Source organism: Chrysochloris asiatica, unplaced genomic scaffold (assembly GCF_000296735.1).
Source record: "Chrysochloris asiatica unplaced genomic scaffold, ChrAsi1.0 scaffold00111, whole genome shotgun sequence".
NCBI classification, from domain to species: domain Eukaryota; kingdom Metazoa; phylum Chordata; class Mammalia; order Afrosoricida; family Chrysochloridae; genus Chrysochloris; species Chrysochloris asiatica.
The window spans coordinates 5411739-5431676 of NW_006408629.1; the positions used below are offsets into that span (position 1 = coordinate 5411739).

Sequence of the window (19938 nt, forward strand, 5' to 3'; positions counted from 1 at the left end):
GGTGCTGTGGGCTAATGCGTCAGACTGCAAAGTCGTTTGAACTTCAAGTAGATGGTTGAAGCTCACAAGCTGCTCCTTAGAAACCCTATACAGGGTCACTATTGGTCGGAATCAACTCAATGGCATTTAACAACAACAAGATTATTATAACAACACACATTTATTTAATGTTTTATATGCTAAACATTTTAAGCGTTTTACATACTACCCTATTTAATTCTCATAACCATATGTATTATCAAAATATTAAAACCTTAATTCTCAAGGAAAACAAAGAAAGAATTAATTCAGTCTTATACCATTAATTTTGATGATAAGAAAACTAATTTATAAAGATACCAGACAGTTCTCTGAATGTGCAAGAATAGGCACTAGAGTATTCAGTCTGGTTGTTTTTTCATAAGATGAAGCTGCATTAAAAAAAAATAAAAAAGTTATTGGTCTGATTTAGCTAAAGGCAACTATACAGAATTGACTTAAGATGTCTTGTTAATTTGAATTATATAAGTTACCCCATATAAAGGATGAAAATATAATCCATGGTGTGCATTAATGTTTATTGAATAATCCCATCTTGTTACTTTTTAAGTAGTAGTATAGATCAAAATGGAGTCCTGGTGTGGCACTGTGGGCTAATGCATCAGACTGCAAAGTCGTTTGAACTGCAAGGTTGGTGGTTCAAGGTCACCAGCTACTCCTTGGAAAACTTTTACACAGTTACTATGGGTCGGAATCAACTCGATGGCACTTATTAACAATGACAAAAGATGAATGTGGCAGGAAACAAAACCTAAGAGAAATTATAGATTTAGAAATTTAAAACATATATATATTACCTGAAGTATTCCTGGACATTTTGAGTGACAAGAACATTTCTTCAAATAATTGTTGAATATTTTTTTCCAGCTTCAGAAGGGATTTTATGAGTTGTGATAAGAACTTTAGTTCATATAAGGAGAGAGAGAAGTTTCTTCCTTTCTGTGAGCACTCAGGAGTAACTGAAAAGACAAGACCAATATAGCTGTACATCTTACGTGTCTCTTAGTAAATATTAGAACAATCTCTATTATTCTATAACCTATCAAAACTAATGAGATCCTTTATAATTAAAAGCAGGTTTGCTCCTAAAGAAATTCATGTAAACTTTTGTAAGAGAATCTTTTCTTCTGAGAAGTAAAGATGAGTACTCTCTTTAATGAAATATGAGTATTAAAAAGTTCAATTCTCAGAGTTACAAAAAAAGAATGATAATTTGTTGTTGTAAAATTACATTTTATACAACTCATTTTTAAAAAAGTCTAGTATAACTTGGATCTAATCACCAGGAAACATCTGATATGATTAAATTGAGGGACATTCTACAAAATTATTCGTCTGTACTCTTCAAAGTATGATGGAAAGAAACTCAAAACTGAAGAAAGTTTCTAGTTTAAAAGAATCTAAAAAGGCATGAAATCAATGCATAATCAGCTTTAACAGGTATTATTGGGGTAATTCGGTAAAATATGAATAAGGTCTGTATTCCAATTCTATTATTCTAATGTGAAAATTTGAAGTGTTCAAGAGCAAAGAGTCAGTTTTAGCACTAAGGTGCACCTGATCAAAGCCATGGTATTTTCAATAGCCTCATATGCATGTGAAAGTTGGACAATGAATAAGGAAGACCATAGAAGAATTGATGCATTTGAGTTATGGTCTTGGAGGAGGATATTAAAGTTACCATGGACTGCCAGAAGAACAAACAGATCTGTGTTGGAAGAAGGGCAACCAGAATACTCCTTAGAAGCGAAGATGGACATATTTGCACATCTTACTTGTTCTCTCAGTAAATAATTCAGACATATTATCAGGAGGGACCAGTCCCTTGAGAATGACATCATGCTTGGTAAAGTGGAGGGGCAGTGAAAAAAAGGAAGACCCCAGTAAGATGGATTGGCACAGTGGTAGCAATAATAGGCTCAAGAATAGCAGCAGTTATGAGGAGGGCACAGGACCAGGCAGTGTTTCATTCTGTTCTACATAGGGTCACTCTGAGTGGGAACCAACTGGCCACTACTTAGCAACAACCATGTAAAGTTTTAAAGTGTTTAAGAGCAAAGATAACAGTTTGAGAACTAAGGTGTGCCTGATCAAAAGCATGGTGTTTTCAATTGCCTCATATGCATGTGAAAGTTGGACAATGCATATGGAAGATCATATAAGAACTAATGCATCTGAGTTATGGTGATGGAGAAAAATACTAAAGGTACCAGGGGCTGCCGGGAGAACAAACAAATCTGTATTGGAAGAAAAATAACCAGAATGCACCTTAGAAACCAGGATGGTCAGACTTCATTTCTTGTACTTTGGACATGCTACCAGTCCCTGAAGAAGCGCATTATGCTTGGTAAAGTGGAGAATATGTGAAAAGAGGAAGACCTTAATTAGATGGATTGACACAGTGGCAGCAGCAATGGGCTTAAACATAAGAACAATTGGGAGGATGGTGCAGGATCCGACAGTGTTTTGTTCTGTTCTGCATAGGGTTGCTATGAGTTGGAATTGACTGAATGGCACCTAACAACAACAAATGTGAAGTTATTGTTTCTCAATACATCCTCCATCTTGAGCTATACACTTCTGAAGTTAGAGTTTTGACCTAACTTCAGACTCTAGTCTGAATATGCCTTCAGTCTCATTATGCCTTCCATTCCCCAAAAGAATTCTGTGCTCTTTGATTCACACCATGTCAAAATGTCAGTTTTTGGCATCCTTGAGGGACTCAAATCATGTTCCCTTTATATGTTCTTTAAGTTTTTGAAACAAAAAGAAGATACCCTAATGATAATGAGACAAGTGCATTATTGAGAGCACTTGTTTATAGCCATCCATTGATTCCATAAACATTTAACATAAATTTTATTATTTTTAATAAACCCATATATATATGAACTAGAACCCCAGTAGCATTTTTTTTTAACTTATAGCTTTGGACATATTGACATGAGGGAGCAGTCGCTGGAGAAGGATATCATGTTTGGTAAGGTGGAGGGTCAGAGAAAAAAAGGGAGACCCCCAATGAAATGGATTGGCCAAGTGGCAGCATTGATGAACTCAAGCGTGGCAACAGTAGTGAGGTTGGCCCAGGATTGGGCAGTGTTTCATTGTGCTGTGCATAAGGTCGCTATGGGTCAGTTCTGACTCGATGGCACCTAACAACAACATAGCTAATTAGATAGTAAATATGGTACAATGTTAACATTTGGAAAATCTGGAATTTTAGAATTCTCTGAATTTTTGCAACTCTTCTACAAAACTAAAACTAAAATAAAAAGTTAAAAACAAGATAAAAGATACAAGTCTTCAAGGCCTTAGAACTATTAATCCTATATCATTAGAAAGCAGCAAATTAATATAGCTATTGGATCTAGGCTACATGATTCATGAAATCATTAAATTAAAAATAAATTATATCTAAATATTTGTGACATCTATTGTTAGCATCAGAATAATACAATGTAAAACAAGAAGAGGCTGATTTTTTTCCCTTTTATACTTATGTTATTGGAGTCCTGATGTGGCGCTGCAGGACAATGCACTGGACTGCAAGGTTGGTTTGAATCACCAGGTCTACTGTTCAAACTCACCAGCTCCTCCTTGGAAACCCTATACAGAGTCACTATGAGTTGAAACCTACTTGATGACATTTAATAACAAAAACAATTATGTTATTAGCCAATTTTCACTAACCTTAAATATGGTTAAAAAAATTCTTAAGGGTATAGAAAACAATTCACTTATTATATAGTTGTTGCTTCCATTTTAGGTTGGTACCACCAAATTTAAGTTTTGACTATGTTTTCAAGGATTTGATGAACCCATCCTTTGTTAATGTTACTTCTTAAAATATATATTCAAGAAGTGTCCTTGAGATTCATTACAAATTGGAAAATTTGTAAACTGTTATAAAGTAGGCATGAAGTACCTTTAGAGTCAAAATACTATGAGTGCTATTCAGAAATTGTATGAATTTGGGCCAGATGGCAGAGTGCTCAGCTGCTAACTGAAAGTTAACAGTTGAAACCTACAAGCCTATTTGAGGGTAAAAGATGTGGCCTAAGTCAGCTTCCGTAAAGAGTTTTTGGAACTCCTATGGTGCAGTTCTACTCTGTCCTTTAGGATCGCTATGAGTCAGAATCATCTCTAAATTCACATTGTACCCCATATACATTAAAGTCTGTCTCTAAATTGCTGTTGCTAAGTGTCTTGGAGGAGGTTCTGACTCATAGAGACTCTGCATAGGGTTTCCAAGAAGCAGCTGGTAGGTTTAAACTGCTGACCTTGTGGTTATGCTACAGCACCACACCAGCAGCATACCAGCGAAAACACATGTACAAGCATCAATATAACTAAAGTTCTAAAAAAAAAGTCATGCCCTTAAGTGAAAAGAGGCAATAAAGACATTATGTTTCACTTAATTGTTCCCTGATTCCCACTAATCCCGCTGTTGATTTCTTTTAAAAGTTGCTCACTAGATGAGGGACTAGTCTAATTTTCTAAATCTTAAAAGATTTTGCATCTATGATATTTATTCAGCTACTTTGCAAATTGATTGAAAGTGATCTATATCTGTGCCCATTTAAGAGAGAAATAACCCACTGGATTGCAAAAATCATCTGACTATATCATTAATATCACATTCAAGTAAAATTTTGCTGAAGATAATTTAAAAATGGCTGTAAGGGTACATTGACAGGGAGCCACCACAGGATCAAGCCTGATTTAGATGAGGATGTGCAATGAGGGTTACCATGGCTGATGTTACATGGGTCTTGGCTAAAAGCATAGAATACCAGAAAAAATTTTACCTGTGCTTTATTGACTATAAAAAGGCTTTCAAATGTGTCACCCATTACAAGTGATGGGTGACATTAGAGAATGACTACTCTAGAACTCTTCATTGTGCTCATGAGGAACCTATACACAGGCCAAGAATCAAATGTTTGAACAGAACAAAGGAACACCGAATGGTTTAAAATAGGGCAAGGTGTACTCCAGGGTTGTATTCTTTCACTATATTTATTCAATCTGTATTCTGAACAAATAATTCAAGAAGCTGGACTATATGAAGAAGAGCTTGGCATCAGGATTGGAGAAAGGTTCATTAATAACCTGCAACATGCATATGATACAACCTTGCTTCCTGAAAGTGAAGAGGATTTAAAATACTTACTGATGAAGCTCAAAGACCATAGCCTGCAGGACTGCTTTCACCTTAATGTAAAGAAAACAAAAATCCTCACCACTGGACTGATAAACAACATCCACATAAATGGAGAAATGATTGAAATTGTCAAAGACTTCATTTTGCTCGGATCAACCATTAACACTGGGATCAACCATCAACTATCAGCCATGGAAGCAGCAGTCAAGAAATCAAAAGTCATATTACATTTGGGACATCTACTGCATAAAACAATACAGGATTAAGTCTTTGACTGGGGGGACTACTAATTTCTCCTAATTCCCAATATTATTTTAAAGTTATAAATTAAAATTTCACTTTACAAGAAGATTTTGATTTAGCATCATTTAGCAAGAAGCAAGTTTATATAAAATTAACTAGATAATTAAGTTTTATCCTGCCTATATGGTCTTAATTTTAATAAAAATTATTTTCAAGACCAAAGATGTTAGTTTGAGGACTAAGGTGTGCCTGGCCCAAACCATGGTATTCTCAATAGTCTCATATGCATGTGAAAATTGTACAATGAATAAGGAAGACCCTAGAAAAATTGATGGATTTGAGTTATGGTGTTGGAAGAGAATATTAAAAGTACCATAGACTGCCAAAAAAACAAAGAAATCTGTGTTGGAAGAAGTACAGTTAGAATGTTTCTTAGAAGCCAAGATGGCTAGACTTCATGTGTTATACTTCAGACATATTATAGGAGGGACCAGTCCATGGAGAAGGACATCATATTTAGTAAAGTGGAGTCTTCTTGAATCAACTATCTACACTCATGGAAGCAGCAGTCAAGAGATCAAACGACATATTGCATTAGGCAAATCTGCTGCACAAGACCTTTTTTAAAGTGTTGAAGAGCAAGGATGTCAGCTTGAGGACTAAGGTGCACCTGATCCAAGCCATGGCGTTTTTAATAACCTCATATGTATGTGAAAGCTGGACAGTGAATAAGGAAGACTGTAGAAAAATTGATGCATTTATTTGAGTTATGGTGTTGGAGGAGAATATTGAAAGTGTCGTGGACTGGCAAAAGAACCAATAGATCCCTTTTGGAAGAAGTGCAGCCAGAGTGCTCCTTAGAAGCCAAGATGGCCAAACTCCATCTCTCATACTTTGGACATATTGTCAGGAGGGCCCAGTCGCTGGAGAATGATATCATGGTTGGTAAGGTGAAGGGTCAGATAAAAAGAGGAAGACCCGTAACGAGATGTATTGGCCAAGTGGCAACATCGATGGACGCAGCAACAGTGAGGTTGGCCCAGGATCGGGCAGTGTTTCGTTCTGCTGTGCATAAGATCGCTATGGGTCAGTACCAACTCGATGGCACCTAACACAGCAATAACAAAGTGGAGGGTCGGAAAAGAAGATGAAAACACCATTGAGATGAAGTGGCCCAGTGGAAACAGCAATGGAATCAAGAGAAGCAACGATTATGAGATTGGTGCAGGACCGAGCAGTGTTTCGTTCTCTTATGCATAAGGTCGGTATCGACTTGATGGCACCTAACCACAGTATAGAATGAAGTCTTTCATTTGGGGGGACTACTAATTTCTCCTAAATCCCAATATTATTTAAAGAAAAAAATTAAATTTCACTTTGTTGTTGTTACTAAGTGCCGTCGAGTCGGTTCCGACCCATAGCGACCCTGTACAGGGTTTCCGAGGCTGTAAAACTTTACGGGAGCAGAATACCTCATCTTTCTCCCGTGGAGCAGCTGGTAGTTTCGAACTGCTGGTCTTAAGGTTCGCAGCCCGATTCGTAAACACTAAGCTACCAGAAGAAGACTATTTAATTTGGCATCATCTAGCAAGTTCATGTAAAGTTAACTATGTACTTGAGTTTTACCCTTTCTATATAATCTTAATTTTAATGAAAAATTATTATAAGTGCTATATATAATTCTATGTCTTCCTACGCTGTAGTGTACTTAGAACACAATTTAAGGTTTTCTTGATTACAAGATGATGATCCAACATATTTGTATGCTGAAGTCAAGAGCTAATATTTGTTCCTCTGTTAAAGGACATTTCTCAAATTAATAATTCTTTGGAAAGGATTCTGTAGTCAAACAGATTGATAAAATATTACATATTAAGCCTTTCTTACATGATTCACAATGAAAATTACCATTTCTATTCACTTCTATAACAATAATAATAATAATAATTTTCAAAACAACTTTTTAAAACTTAAATGTTTCTTAAATTTTGTTGCTAAGTGAACATCAGTTGTCCAACACATCTATTTACCTCTGGAATTTTTCATCATAAAACATTTGTTTGGCGACACCATTTGGATTAGGATACTACTTAATATTTCTATCTGCAGTTTTCCTTCCATTGCTAGACTTTAGTTATGGATCTTGTTTCCGCGTGATGTGACTAATTTTACTAGTATCCTCCTCTACTGGTAAACTGCTGCTCTTAGGATCATCATGGTATTTTGCAAAAGTCACAGACCTTTTTGGAAATTTTTGTAGTCACAGTCCTAGAGCTAAACAGAACCATCTGAAATCCATTCATGGCTGTCTTTAGGGCAACATGGGCCAGGAGCTTTTGTATTGTTAAAAATGCAAAATCCTTAGTTATCTTCAGACCTAATAAATCAGCATCTGTATGGAATGAGGTTCAGAAATCTCCAGGTGCACAAAGTAGGCTTTTTGTACGTGAAAGTTTGAGACCTCTGCTTTTAAGGGTCCATGAACTGTAGTTGAAATTCCTTGTAATTGAAAATCACTCTCTACAAATAAGAAAACTTGAACTTTTTAGTCTTGGTAAATCAACACAACAAAAACATTGTATACAATATCATGGGATTAAAGAAAATTATCCACTTTTATCAAGTAATTTATTATTTTATTTTCTGGAAGAAATATAGAATAGCTGTAAGAAATATCTAAGAGAATATCCTACATGTGGTGGAGCATACAGCAGGCAAAATGAGGAAAACTTCCTACATATTATCAAATATCTTTAGGCAATGAGTGGATGGGCCTGGGGGCTCAGGACCTTAGTCACAAGGGACACCATGGTCAATGGCATAACATAGTCCACAAAGACAATGTTCTACATCTACTTGGTTGAGTAGTGTCTGGGATCTTAAAAACTCACAAACAGCCATCTAAGGCTTTTAATCAGTCCTGGTGTGGTACTGCAGGATAATGACTGGACCACAAGTTCGGTTTGAACTGCAAGTTCAACATTCAAACTTACCAGCCACTCTTCAGAAACACTATGGTAGGGTTGCTATGAGTGAGAACCGACTTGATGGCACTTAACAATAAAATCATTTAGTCCAATGGACTAATGGAATAGTGAACATCAGTCTCCACGACTGAGACCAGAAGAAGTAGATGGTGCTCACCTACCACTACCAACAGCCCTGAAAGGGTAAGAGTTCACATTAAAGATTATAAATATTTGTGGGAGCAGAAAGCCTCATCTTTTTCCTGCAGAGAGGCTGATGGGCTCAACCTTGTGATTAGCAGTACAGTGTTTATACTACAGAACCATCATGCACCATATATATACAAACACAGATATTAATGAATATATTAATATATACATGTTATCAAGTGCTGTGGAGTCAGTTCTGATTCATTGAGACCTTGTATAGAGTTTCTTAGGAGTGGCTGGTGGGTTTGAACTCCTGACCTTGTGGTTAATAATTCAGGGCTTATCCTACAGCACCACACCAGGATACACACATATATATATACACACACACATACATACATAATATAAGCTATATACATTTAGGTGTTTTCACTTAATAGCTAATAGTTAAAATATGAACCCCACTCTCTTGTACCAAAATTAAGGAATTAAAAAAATCTAGAGGTACAGTAGGGTTCCTTACATTTGATAAACAACAAAGTAGCACTTGGGATAAATATCAAAGTCCAGCTAAGTCAGACAAACCATAAAAACATGAGTAGTGACTGAAAGCACACATATTATTTTCCAAAACCATTAGCCACAGAAGTCTTGTCAATAATACCATTAAGATACAGGAGAAAATGAGAAGCCAGAAAATCAGATAATCTGAAGCTGGTGGATCAGTATAATAGGATAAAAGGAGCACATTTTAGTTTTCCCAAGAAAACGAATACCATCCACCCTATTATTGACTGTAAATGGATCCATTTTCACTGAAGAGGTATTCTCAGTGCTACCAGACAAGTGATGTAAAAAGAGGTGCTACACAAAGGCTATTGAAAGTCCCATTATTCCAGATGAAATTCATGACACAATCCAAATGGAATATATTTGTTCCAGTAAAGAAAACTTTTAAACCATATTATAATATGAAGTCAGCAGGGCTGCTTAGGAAACAAATAATAAGCAGGACTTTTCTCAATACCAAAATCACTCCCTGATGGCAGCTGGGATTCTTTGGAGCACACTACATGATATAGCAGTGCCCTGTAGGAGCCTTGAGCCTCCTTGAGTGGCTGCTTTCACAGAGCCAGAGCACATGAGAAAGAACAGAATGCAAACACCATGTTGCCCAGTTTTTAAAGAATCTTCTTTGTCATGTGAGCCTAATAAGTAGCTAGAAAACCATGGAGAACTTGCAGGCACAGTTTCTTGTCCTATATACTAAACAGAAACTGAAGCTGAATCCCACCTTTTCCAGCATTATTTCTGTAACTTTTTTCAACAAGTTAATAAATAACTAAAAAATAAGACAACTATGCATGAGCTTGAGCAAAAATACACCCTAAATATGTGAAATTTTAGATAAATGTGAGGAGGTCTCTTATGCGGTGAGAAAATTGAGAGTGGAACTGAGAACGCTGATTCTCATAAAGATGAAATAATCTGAATTTTAACAGTCAGCTCTTAGAACCTGGAAGTTAGTTTCCTTCTCTACTTTTCATTCCTGGGACACCTTAATTTTTATAAATGGCACTTCCTATTTCATTAAATGGCACACTATTACCTGAAGCAGAAAGGCAGTATGCAGAGTCAATAACATCTGGAATCTATGAGTCAACTGACCTAAGTTCAAATCCTGGCCCTGCTTCCTACTCATTGTGGAACTTAGCCTTTGCATGTCTCAGTAGTACATGAGATTTAACTGAGTTAAAATGTTAGAACAGTACCTGAGAAGTAGTAAACCAGTTACTGTTGAGTTGATTCCAGCTCATAGAATGAGAGAACTGTGCATAGGGTTTTCAATGTCTGTGACTTTTCAGAAAAAGACCACCAGAAAATTCTTCTGGGTTGACTTTGTGGGGAATTGGAACTGCCAACAACTTTTTGTTAGTACCAAGCATTCAACCATTTGTACCACCAGGGACCCCAGGTAATGATAATATTGAAAGTGCCATGGGCTGCCAAAAGAACCAATAGATCCGTTTTGGAAGAAGTGCAGCCAGAGTGCTCCTTGGAGGCCGAGATGGCCAAACTTCATCTCTCATACTTTGGACATATTGTCAGGAGGGACCAGAATACCAAACTGGAGAAGGGTATCATGTTTGGTAAGGTGGAGGGTCAGAGAAAAAGAGGAAGACCCCTAAAGAGATGGATAGGCCAAGTGGCAGCATCGATGGACTCAAGCGTGGCAAAAGTAGTGAGGTTGGTCCAGGATCAGGCAGTGTTTCGTTCTGCTGTGCATAAGGTCGCTATGGGTCGGTATCGACTTGATGGCACCTAACAACAACAACAACAAATGTTAAATATTATGACCTTCTCCTCTGAGAAGCTTGCCCTCAGACTCCAGACCAGCTTAGACACCTAGTCTCCATGTTCATTGAAAGTTTTCCTCACATGCAATTACTGTCACATGCCATTTGTTACTTCAGGAGCTATCTCTGGAAACTTTAAGTTCCTTAAAGGAAGACATTATTTTTTCCCATTCTTTATCATGGAACTACATGAATGAATGATCTCAGAATGATATATATTGGTGAGTTTCTGAGACAAAACCAAATGCTTTTAACTGATTTTATTTAGCCTCCCCCTCCACCACCACCATATACATGATTCTTAAGCTAAATAAGTATACAAAATGAACTTAGTCTGAATTACTTTTATACCTGTTTTAAGGAGAATTTTTGTTAGAAAGAACCACAGATACAATACTGGAGACTTGTTTCACTATGCTGTTGTTGTTGAGTCCTGTCAAGTCGATTCTGACTTAGAACGACCTGTAGAGGGTTTCCAAGGAATGCTGGTGAGTTTGAATCACCAACTTTATAGTTATCAGTCTAGTGCTATTATCACCATATTAGGACTGTTTCAATACGTTGTTGTTGTTGTTATGTGCCACTGAATTGGTACCAACTCATAGCGACCCTACGCACAACAGAACTAAACACTGCCCCGCTTGAGGCCATTAATGCTGCCACTTGGCCAATCCATTTCACTGGGGTCTTCCTCTTTTTCTCTGACCCTCCATCTTACCAAACATGATATCCTTCTCCAGCGACTGGTCCCTTCTGACAATATGTCCGAAGTATGAGAGATGAAGTTTGGCCATCCTGGCCTCCAGCGAGCATTCTGGCTGCACTTTTTCCAATACAGATCTGTTAGGATTTTTTGGCAGCCCATGGTATTTTCAATATTTTCCTCCAACACCATAATATAAAAGCATCAATTCTTCTACAGTCTTCCTTATTCACTGTCCAGCTTTCACATGCATATGAGGTTATTGAAAATACCAAGGAAGTAATTCTTCCTGGATGTTTCACTATGCACAACTTTAAATGCTATTCATTGCTATTTACTGGATTCCATCTCTGAATTTACTGAGCATACCCTTCGGTATGGATTGCAACATAATATATATATTTGTAAATCCTCACAAATGGACCAATAAGCAACATTATGATAAACAGAGAAAACATAGACATTTTCAAGTACTTTATTTGACTTGGATCCACAATTAGTGCCTATGCAAGCAGGAGTCAAAGAATTAAATGCTGTATGGCATTGCACAAATCTGCTGCAAAAGATGTTTTTAAAGTATTTCTTTTTAAAAAAGCAAAGATGTCACTTTGAAGACTAAGGTACACCTGACTCAAGCTATGGTATTTTCAATCTCCTCTTATGCATGTGAAAGCTGGACAGTGAATAAGGAAGACCGAAGAAGAATAAATGCCTGTGAATTATGGTGTTGGTGAAGAATATTGACTGTATTACTGACTGCCAGAAGACTGAACATATCTGTCTTAGAAGAAGTATACCCAGAATGTTCCTTAGAAGCCAGGATGGCAAGACTTTGTCTCGAGTTCATTGGACATGCCATCAGGAAAGACCAATCTCTGGAGAAGGACATCAGGTCAAGTAGAGGTTCAGAGAAAAGAGGAAGATCCTCAAGGAGGCGGACTGGCACAGTGGTTATAACAATAGACTAAAACAGCTATGGTTGTGTGGATGGCATAGGCAATGTTTTATTCTGTTGTAGCGTAGTGGTTATGAGTTGGGCTGCTAACCTCAAGGTCAGCAGTTCGAAACCACCAGTGGTTCCACAGGAGAAAGATGAGGCGTTCTGCTCCCGTAAAGATGTACAGCGTCGGAAACCCTGTGCAGGGTCACTATGAGTCGGAGCCGACTCCACAGCACTTAACAACAACAACAATGCATACATGGTATCATTATGAGTCAGAAAGAGTTTGATGTCACCTGATAATAACACCACTTCTGAAGTTAAACATACATTAACTTGAATAGCAACCCCATTCCAAGAACTTCTACTACAATTGTGGCATGCCAACCATCAAAAATTGATTCTTGACCATTTTGTTTGTGTATGTGGTCCTCATTCTTTTTAGAATCCAGTAAAAGCTATGCACTTGTGTGAATAAAAACAATATTGAACATAGATTTCATGAGGTTCCCAGATTCACTGAGGTTCTAGGGTTCTCTTGGTTATCTGGTTAAGGCCTTTCTGTCGCTCTATCTCACTACATTAAAAACAGACATCACAAGTCTCCCTCTTACTAAGTAGTAGTTCTAGCAACTCATACTTTCCTTTAACAAACACTGTAGCTCTTGTCCAGAGTCCTTGTGTGGTGCTATAGGATAAGCACTGGACTGCTAACCACAAGGTTAGTGGTTCAAACCCACCAGATTGGATGGCACTTAGCAACAGCAATAACATAGCTCCAGTCTAGCTTCTGCATCAGGATCTCTTCATAATTCTTCACATGTGGCTCTATTTGAAAAAACTAAACTGCCTTAAGACATTTACATATTCTCTTGCCTGCTCTAACTCCAGCCCTGTGTAAAATGATGGGACTAGAATGAAGGATGAGTCATTGTTTTATGAGTTTAGACAAACATACAGATATGTACAAAGCAATATGGAATCCTCTTTGATAGTGGTATATGACATTCAAAATGTTCTAGTAAAGGAAATTAAATTGCTAATATATACTAAATATGAATTTTTTTTTTAAAGACCTGTCTTATCTAATAGTTCTATGCTAAAGATAGTTGTTACACTAAATTTCGCACACATTCACAGGGTCAGTAATGATGATCTCAAAAGAGATAGATCTACGGACAGAGGAAATGCCAGGTTTGGAATAAATTGTCCCAATCAGCCAAAAGTTCCATCATGGCAGGCAGAGAGGCTTGCTTTCCATTTGGTGAGGCCATGCAGCAAATAGCCCCTCGCTTCACAAGAGATATGGATGAAGAGTGGTGATAGAGTCACCCTGAAGCCATTATGCTGGGTCAATTAGAAAAAATGAAAAAGAAACTGCTTCTATTATCCTCCTTTTAAGATTCCCAGGCCAACATTGGCTCCACTGGATGCTACTGAAACTTACTGCTAAACGATAACAGAATTCTCCCACACTCCATTCCATCTTCTTCTGGCAAAAGCTGTCAGTATTATATTAACAAGGGATCGGCCTTCTCACTTATTTGCCAATGGTGTAATATCCTAGTCCCTCTCCTATTTTCTCTCTTCTCTATTTTGTTTTTGTGTTGTGATGTTTTGTTTTTTTTGACTGAGGACATGAGACAGAATATCTGACTCCTGATGTGGTCACTGTTAGTTAAAGATGTTAATCAAAGAATCACTTACTTTTGAATTCAGCTAAAAGTGAGAATTGTAGACGGGGCAAATTTCTGAGGTTTTTTTCTGTCGACATTTCTTTATGCCAGTTTAACTCCTAATTAAAAACACATAGATATGCTGACCCCTACAGTGAACATCTTAATAAGAAGACATCTTTCGTGCAGTGAAATGGGTTTTAAGGCCTAAGTACTGAATGCTAGTGGCACATTATTAATGAAATATCTTCCTAATATCCTTTTCTTGGTCTCAAATTTAGCTAAGGTTCAGTTAATTATATCTCTTATCATAAGTGTTATTTTCTATTATCATGACCAAAAATTAACCTCAAGAAAAAACTTAAAAGTTAACAATTCATTTTTACTACCGTTGAAGGTTATATCAGAGAATTCATACTTCATTTTTAAAGGAATATGCCGTGACAGAGATGTTACATTATCAGCTCTTAATATAGCATGCTAAAAATTAATTTTGAAAATTTAGCACTGGAATAAAAATAATGCCATCATCAAAAAGATGGATTTAAGTTAAGACACCTGCTGAGTGGGCTTCTTAATTTTCTAACTGAACCACAGCCTTTTAAGAGACTTTATATTTTTCTTCTTTTGTAGCCAAAAGAGTAAGATTCCCCTTCACAATTTTTTTGTAAAGTACGCAAATTACAATGCCTATGAATATATGTTAAAAGTAATATAAAAAGAGATAGCCATGTGATAATAGCAATTCTTTGTACATACCCAGAACCTGTCCTCATGAACTCATTATTCCAACAGGGAGCAGGGCAGGCCTTAGAATTAGGAAAGCCATTTCTCAGGTGTGACGGCACCTTGTAGAGTACATTTCATACTTAATTTTATGTTTTTAGCTGTCTCCTTCATGCAAGAAACAGTTTTCCAGTCATAAAAATGAAGTCATATATCCTTCAGACTTCAAATAGAACTTCAGACCACCTTAGAGCAGATTTCACTTTTTACACTGTTTTCCCTTACTGTGACCTATGATCTACAAAACCATCTTTAAGTGGGTTTCTGTTGCCAACAAAATAATGACTTGCTGTGTGCCCATGATGTACCAGGTCCATGGGATGGGCACCACTTGTGACAAGCAGGACAAAGGTACAGAGAGAAATCTGAACTAGGGGTGTTTGTGACTAACAAGGACCATTGCTCATCCCACGCAGCATTTCCAGTGGCTACCCTTGTCTCTTCAGAGTCAGTTAAGCTCCCTAATTGTTTAGAGTTCAGGAAATAAGAAAGGTCTGACATTCGTTCTATACATTCACTGGTAAGAAAAACCACTGTGTGAAAAACTATCTGAAGAAAATATCAGCAGTTGATTGGCATCCTGTGTTGACAAAAAATGATCGGTATTGAGCTCTACTGTTTTGTTTATAGTTTGTTTCAAGGGGAGAAGTGCCCAATCAAATAATTGTATTTAGTGTTTCTTTATTGACTATACACCTTTTAGTTTGTATATTACAATAGTATGGCACAATGTTTTTCTTTCTTATGAAGCCATTCTGACATTGGGCCATTAATACTCCCTAAATGATTGTTCAGGTCATAATCATGCAAGGGACTGGTTGGTTTGCTACTCACAGAAACAGCTTGCAGGGATTGTTTGCTTTGCTAGCTGCCTAAGCAAGTTGCAGGGATTGGTGAACTCATCACCCGCATAGGATGATGCTAAATATTTGTGATTATAGCCAAAAGATTATATTGGTAATAGAGGGTATTTAGAATTTCTATTAGCTTCCTTTTTGGTCCATGAATCTCTCTTCCAGGAATAAACATTTCAAAGATACTCACAGAAGTATACAGACAACGAAACTAGGAAAACCCTAATATTTTTCAATTATTGTTAAGTAAGTGCTGTCAAGTTGGTTCCGACTCAGAACGACCATGTATAGAGTTTCTGAGGAGTGGGTGGTGGGTTTGAACAGCTGACCTTACAGTTAGCAGGTCAGGGCTTATCTTACAGCATGGCATCAGAACTCCTAGTTGTCAATGGAGGTTGATTAATTAAATTAAAATTATATAATCATACAATAGGATACCTTGCTGCCTGTAAAAGCATGATGAAGACGATTCTGTATGTACTGACATGAAAGAGGTCCATAATATAGAAGGTATATAAACAAAAAGAACCAAAAGATTGCAGAGTAACCTAAAGTAACTTTGCACATGCATTAAGTGTGGAAGAGAATACAAGAAGCTGTCAAGAAGAATTGTTTAGGTAGAATCCTTATGGGTAGAGAGATTGGCGAAGACTTGACACCCACACACTTTCAACTTTATAGAATTTAAATACGCACCCACCTTTTAAATATTGGGCATGCATTGCTTTTGAGGACAAAATTAAGATTTTCTAAATCCAGCATGTTAACAATCAAGTAAGATCTAATTAAATTTAACAATATATATACAGATAAACTGTGCTCTATCTGTATTATAAACAGATCATCTCAAAGGCAGTTCGAAGAACACCCATACTTGCAGATAGTACCCACTTGACCTGGCTTAGATGGCTGGATGATCAGAACTCAACTAGAAGAAGAAAGAAGTGGCGGAGGGAAGTAACTCACTACAATTTGATGAACTTTACCTATACGTATGGAAGTAGTAGCTCAAAAAAAGGAATAAATCTTCACAGGAAAGATCACTCCCACCCCCTCGGTACACAGGGTTGACAGAGATGGGCAACTTAGACATTGGCTACCCAAAATGGGGGGGGATTGGGGGGGGAGGAATGGCTACAAAAGAAAGAAGTGACTGGCTTACAAGCTTTCAAGAGGGAGCCTAGTTCCAGATGGGGCAGGGGTAGGTAGACCTTCACTGAATGATTTCCAATCTGTTATCGGGCTGGTGAAAGGATATGGGGATAAGACTCTGTGGTACAATAGTGAATAATTGCCATCAGGACTGACTGTGAGGGTCCAAAAGGTAGGGGTAGATGTTTTTTGACAAAAGGGGATTGTGATTGATTTTGCAGCCCAGGAGCAGGGGTCCCTGGGACCATCAAGCGAAAAGAGTGGAGAACAGGATCCTACTCAGAGAGGCAGTGGTGCCAGAGATGAAGACAGACGATGACATAGACAGATGGCGCGGCTGGGGACACTGAACTCAGGGAGGGAGGGGGCTGTGCGCTGAAGGCCGGGGGAAGGTGGGCCTGTGGGGTGTATCCTTTGCTTATTTGATGGTATTGTATTCATTTCAGTGAAATGAAATACAATAAGATGAATGTAAAACTGATGTTCTCCCATGTAAACCCACATAATTCACAATAAAAACTTAAAAGTAAAGAAACAAATGGCATTAAAAAAAATGCTCAGCTCTGTCTGGTAGCATAGTGGTTACGAATCGGGCTGCAAGCATCAAGGTCAGCGGTTCGAAACTACCAGCAGTTCCGAGGGAGAAAGATAAGGCGATCTGCTCCCGTAAAGATTTACAACCTCGGAAACCCTGTGTAGGGTCGTTATGAGTCAGAACCAACTCCACGGCACATAACAACAACAACAACAACTAAACAAAAGGGGGAAAAAAAGGCAGTTCAAGAGGAAAAAGTAAAATATTATAATGAAATGTGCAAAGACCTGGAGTTAGAAAACCAAAAGAAAAGAAGAAAACACTTGGCATTTCTCAAGATGAAAGAACAGAAGAAAAATTCAAGCCTTAATTGCCATATTGAAGGATTCTCTGGGCAAATTATTGAATGATGCAGAAAGCATCAAATGAAGATGGAAGGAATATACAGAGTCACTGTACCAAACATAAATGGCCAGTGTTCAACCATCTCAAGAGGTAGCATATGATCAAGAGTCAGTAATACTGACGGAAGAAGTCCAAGGTGCACTGAAGGCATTGGCAAAGAACAGGCTCTGGAAATTGATGGAATACAAAATGAAATATTTCAAAAAACCGATACAGCCTTGGAGACACTCACTCATCTAGGCCAGTATTTGGAAGAGAGCTACTTGACTAAAGGACACCACTTGTCTTTCAGTTTGTCATACTGTGGCGGCTTGCATGTTGCTGTGATTCTGGACCACCAGTATTTTAAATACCATCAGGATCACTCATGGTAGACAGGTTTCATCTGAACTTTCACAGTAGGACAGACTAGGAAGAAGGAAGACAGCCTACTTCTGAATATTTAGTCACCGAAAACCTTGTGAATTAGCAGTAGAACACTGACAGATAGCACCAGAATACTGAATACTGAAACATGATGAACAGCACCAGAATATTATCAGACAGAGTGTCAGAAGATGAGCCCCTCAGGTAGAAAGGCACTCAAAATACGACTGGGGAAGAGCTACCTCCTCAAAGTAGAATGAACGGTGATGATACAAATGGAATAAAGCTATTGGTATCTTCATTTGCTGATGGAACACAACTCACAATGAGGAGAAACAGTTGTAAACATCCATTAATAATCGACACATGAAATGTATGAAGTCTGAATCTAGGAATTGGAAGTTACCAAAAATGAAATGAAACACATAAACGTTGATATCCTAAAATTAGTGAGCTGAAATGGACAGCTATTGGCCATTTTCAGTTTGATAGTTACCTGTTTTACCATGCCGGGAGTGACAAATTGAAAAGGAATAATCATCATCAAAAAGAAAATTCCAAGATCTATCGTGAAGGACAACACTGTCTGTGATAGGAAAATATCCATACACCTATACAAGGAAGACCAGTAAATATAACTTATTATTCAAATTTATGCACCAACCACTAAAACCAGTGATGATGAAATTGAAGAATTCTACCAATTTTTTTCATGCTGAAATAGATCAAACATGCAGTTAAGCTGTACTGATAATTACTGGCAATTGGAATACAAAGGTTGGAAATAAAGAGGAAGGATCAGTCATTGGAAAATATGCCCTGGGTTATAGAAATAATTAGTGTAGTGGTTACAATTCAGGCTGCCAACCTTAAGGTCAGCAGTTCGAAACTACCAGCTGTTCCGCGGGAGAAAGATCAGGCTTTCTGCTCCCGTAAAGATTTACAACCTCGGAAACCCTGTACAGGGTCTATGTGAGTCAGTTCTAACTCCATGGCACATAACCACCACCACCACCATAGAAATGATGCTGGAGATCGCATGACAGGATTTTGCAAGACCAATGACTTCTTCATTGCAAATGTCTTTTCTATACAACATAAAAGACGCCTGTAAACATGGACCTTACTAGATGGAATACACAGACATCAGATTGGATATATCAATGTAGAGACAGTGGAAAAGTTCCATATCATTAGCCAAAACAAGGCCAGGGGCAGACTATGGCATCAATAACTCATATGCAAGTTCAGGATGAAGAAAATGAAAAGAGCCAAAATATGACCTTGAACATATCCTACCTGAATAAAGTGATCATCTGAAGAACAGATTTGATGCATTAGACACTAATGACTAAAATCAGGAAAGGTGTGCACCATCATACAGAAAGAAAGCAAAAGGTCATTAAAAAGACAAGAAAAAAAGGAAACGATCAAAATGGATTTCAGAAGAGACTCTGAAACTTGCTCTCCAGTGTAAAGATACTAAAATAAATGGAAGAAATGAGGAGGTAAAAGAGCTGAATAGAAAATTTCAAATGGCAGATTGAGAAGACAAAGTCAAACATTATAATGAAACACGAAAAACCTGGAATTAGAAAAACA

General features: G+C 37.5%; 1 protein-coding gene across 1 annotated transcript in view; it reads right to left on the reverse strand.

The window, feature by feature from the left end:
• The window catches only part of KIAA0825 (KIAA0825 ortholog), a 645731-nt gene that overhangs the window by 570406 nt on the left and 55387 nt on the right, over positions 1–19938 (reverse strand). The window contains exon 4 of the mRNA XM_006867876.1: positions 837–998. Within this exon, the coding sequence (XP_006867938.1) occupies positions 837–998 (162 nt within the window). The remainder of the gene's footprint in view (positions 1–836; positions 999–19938) is intronic.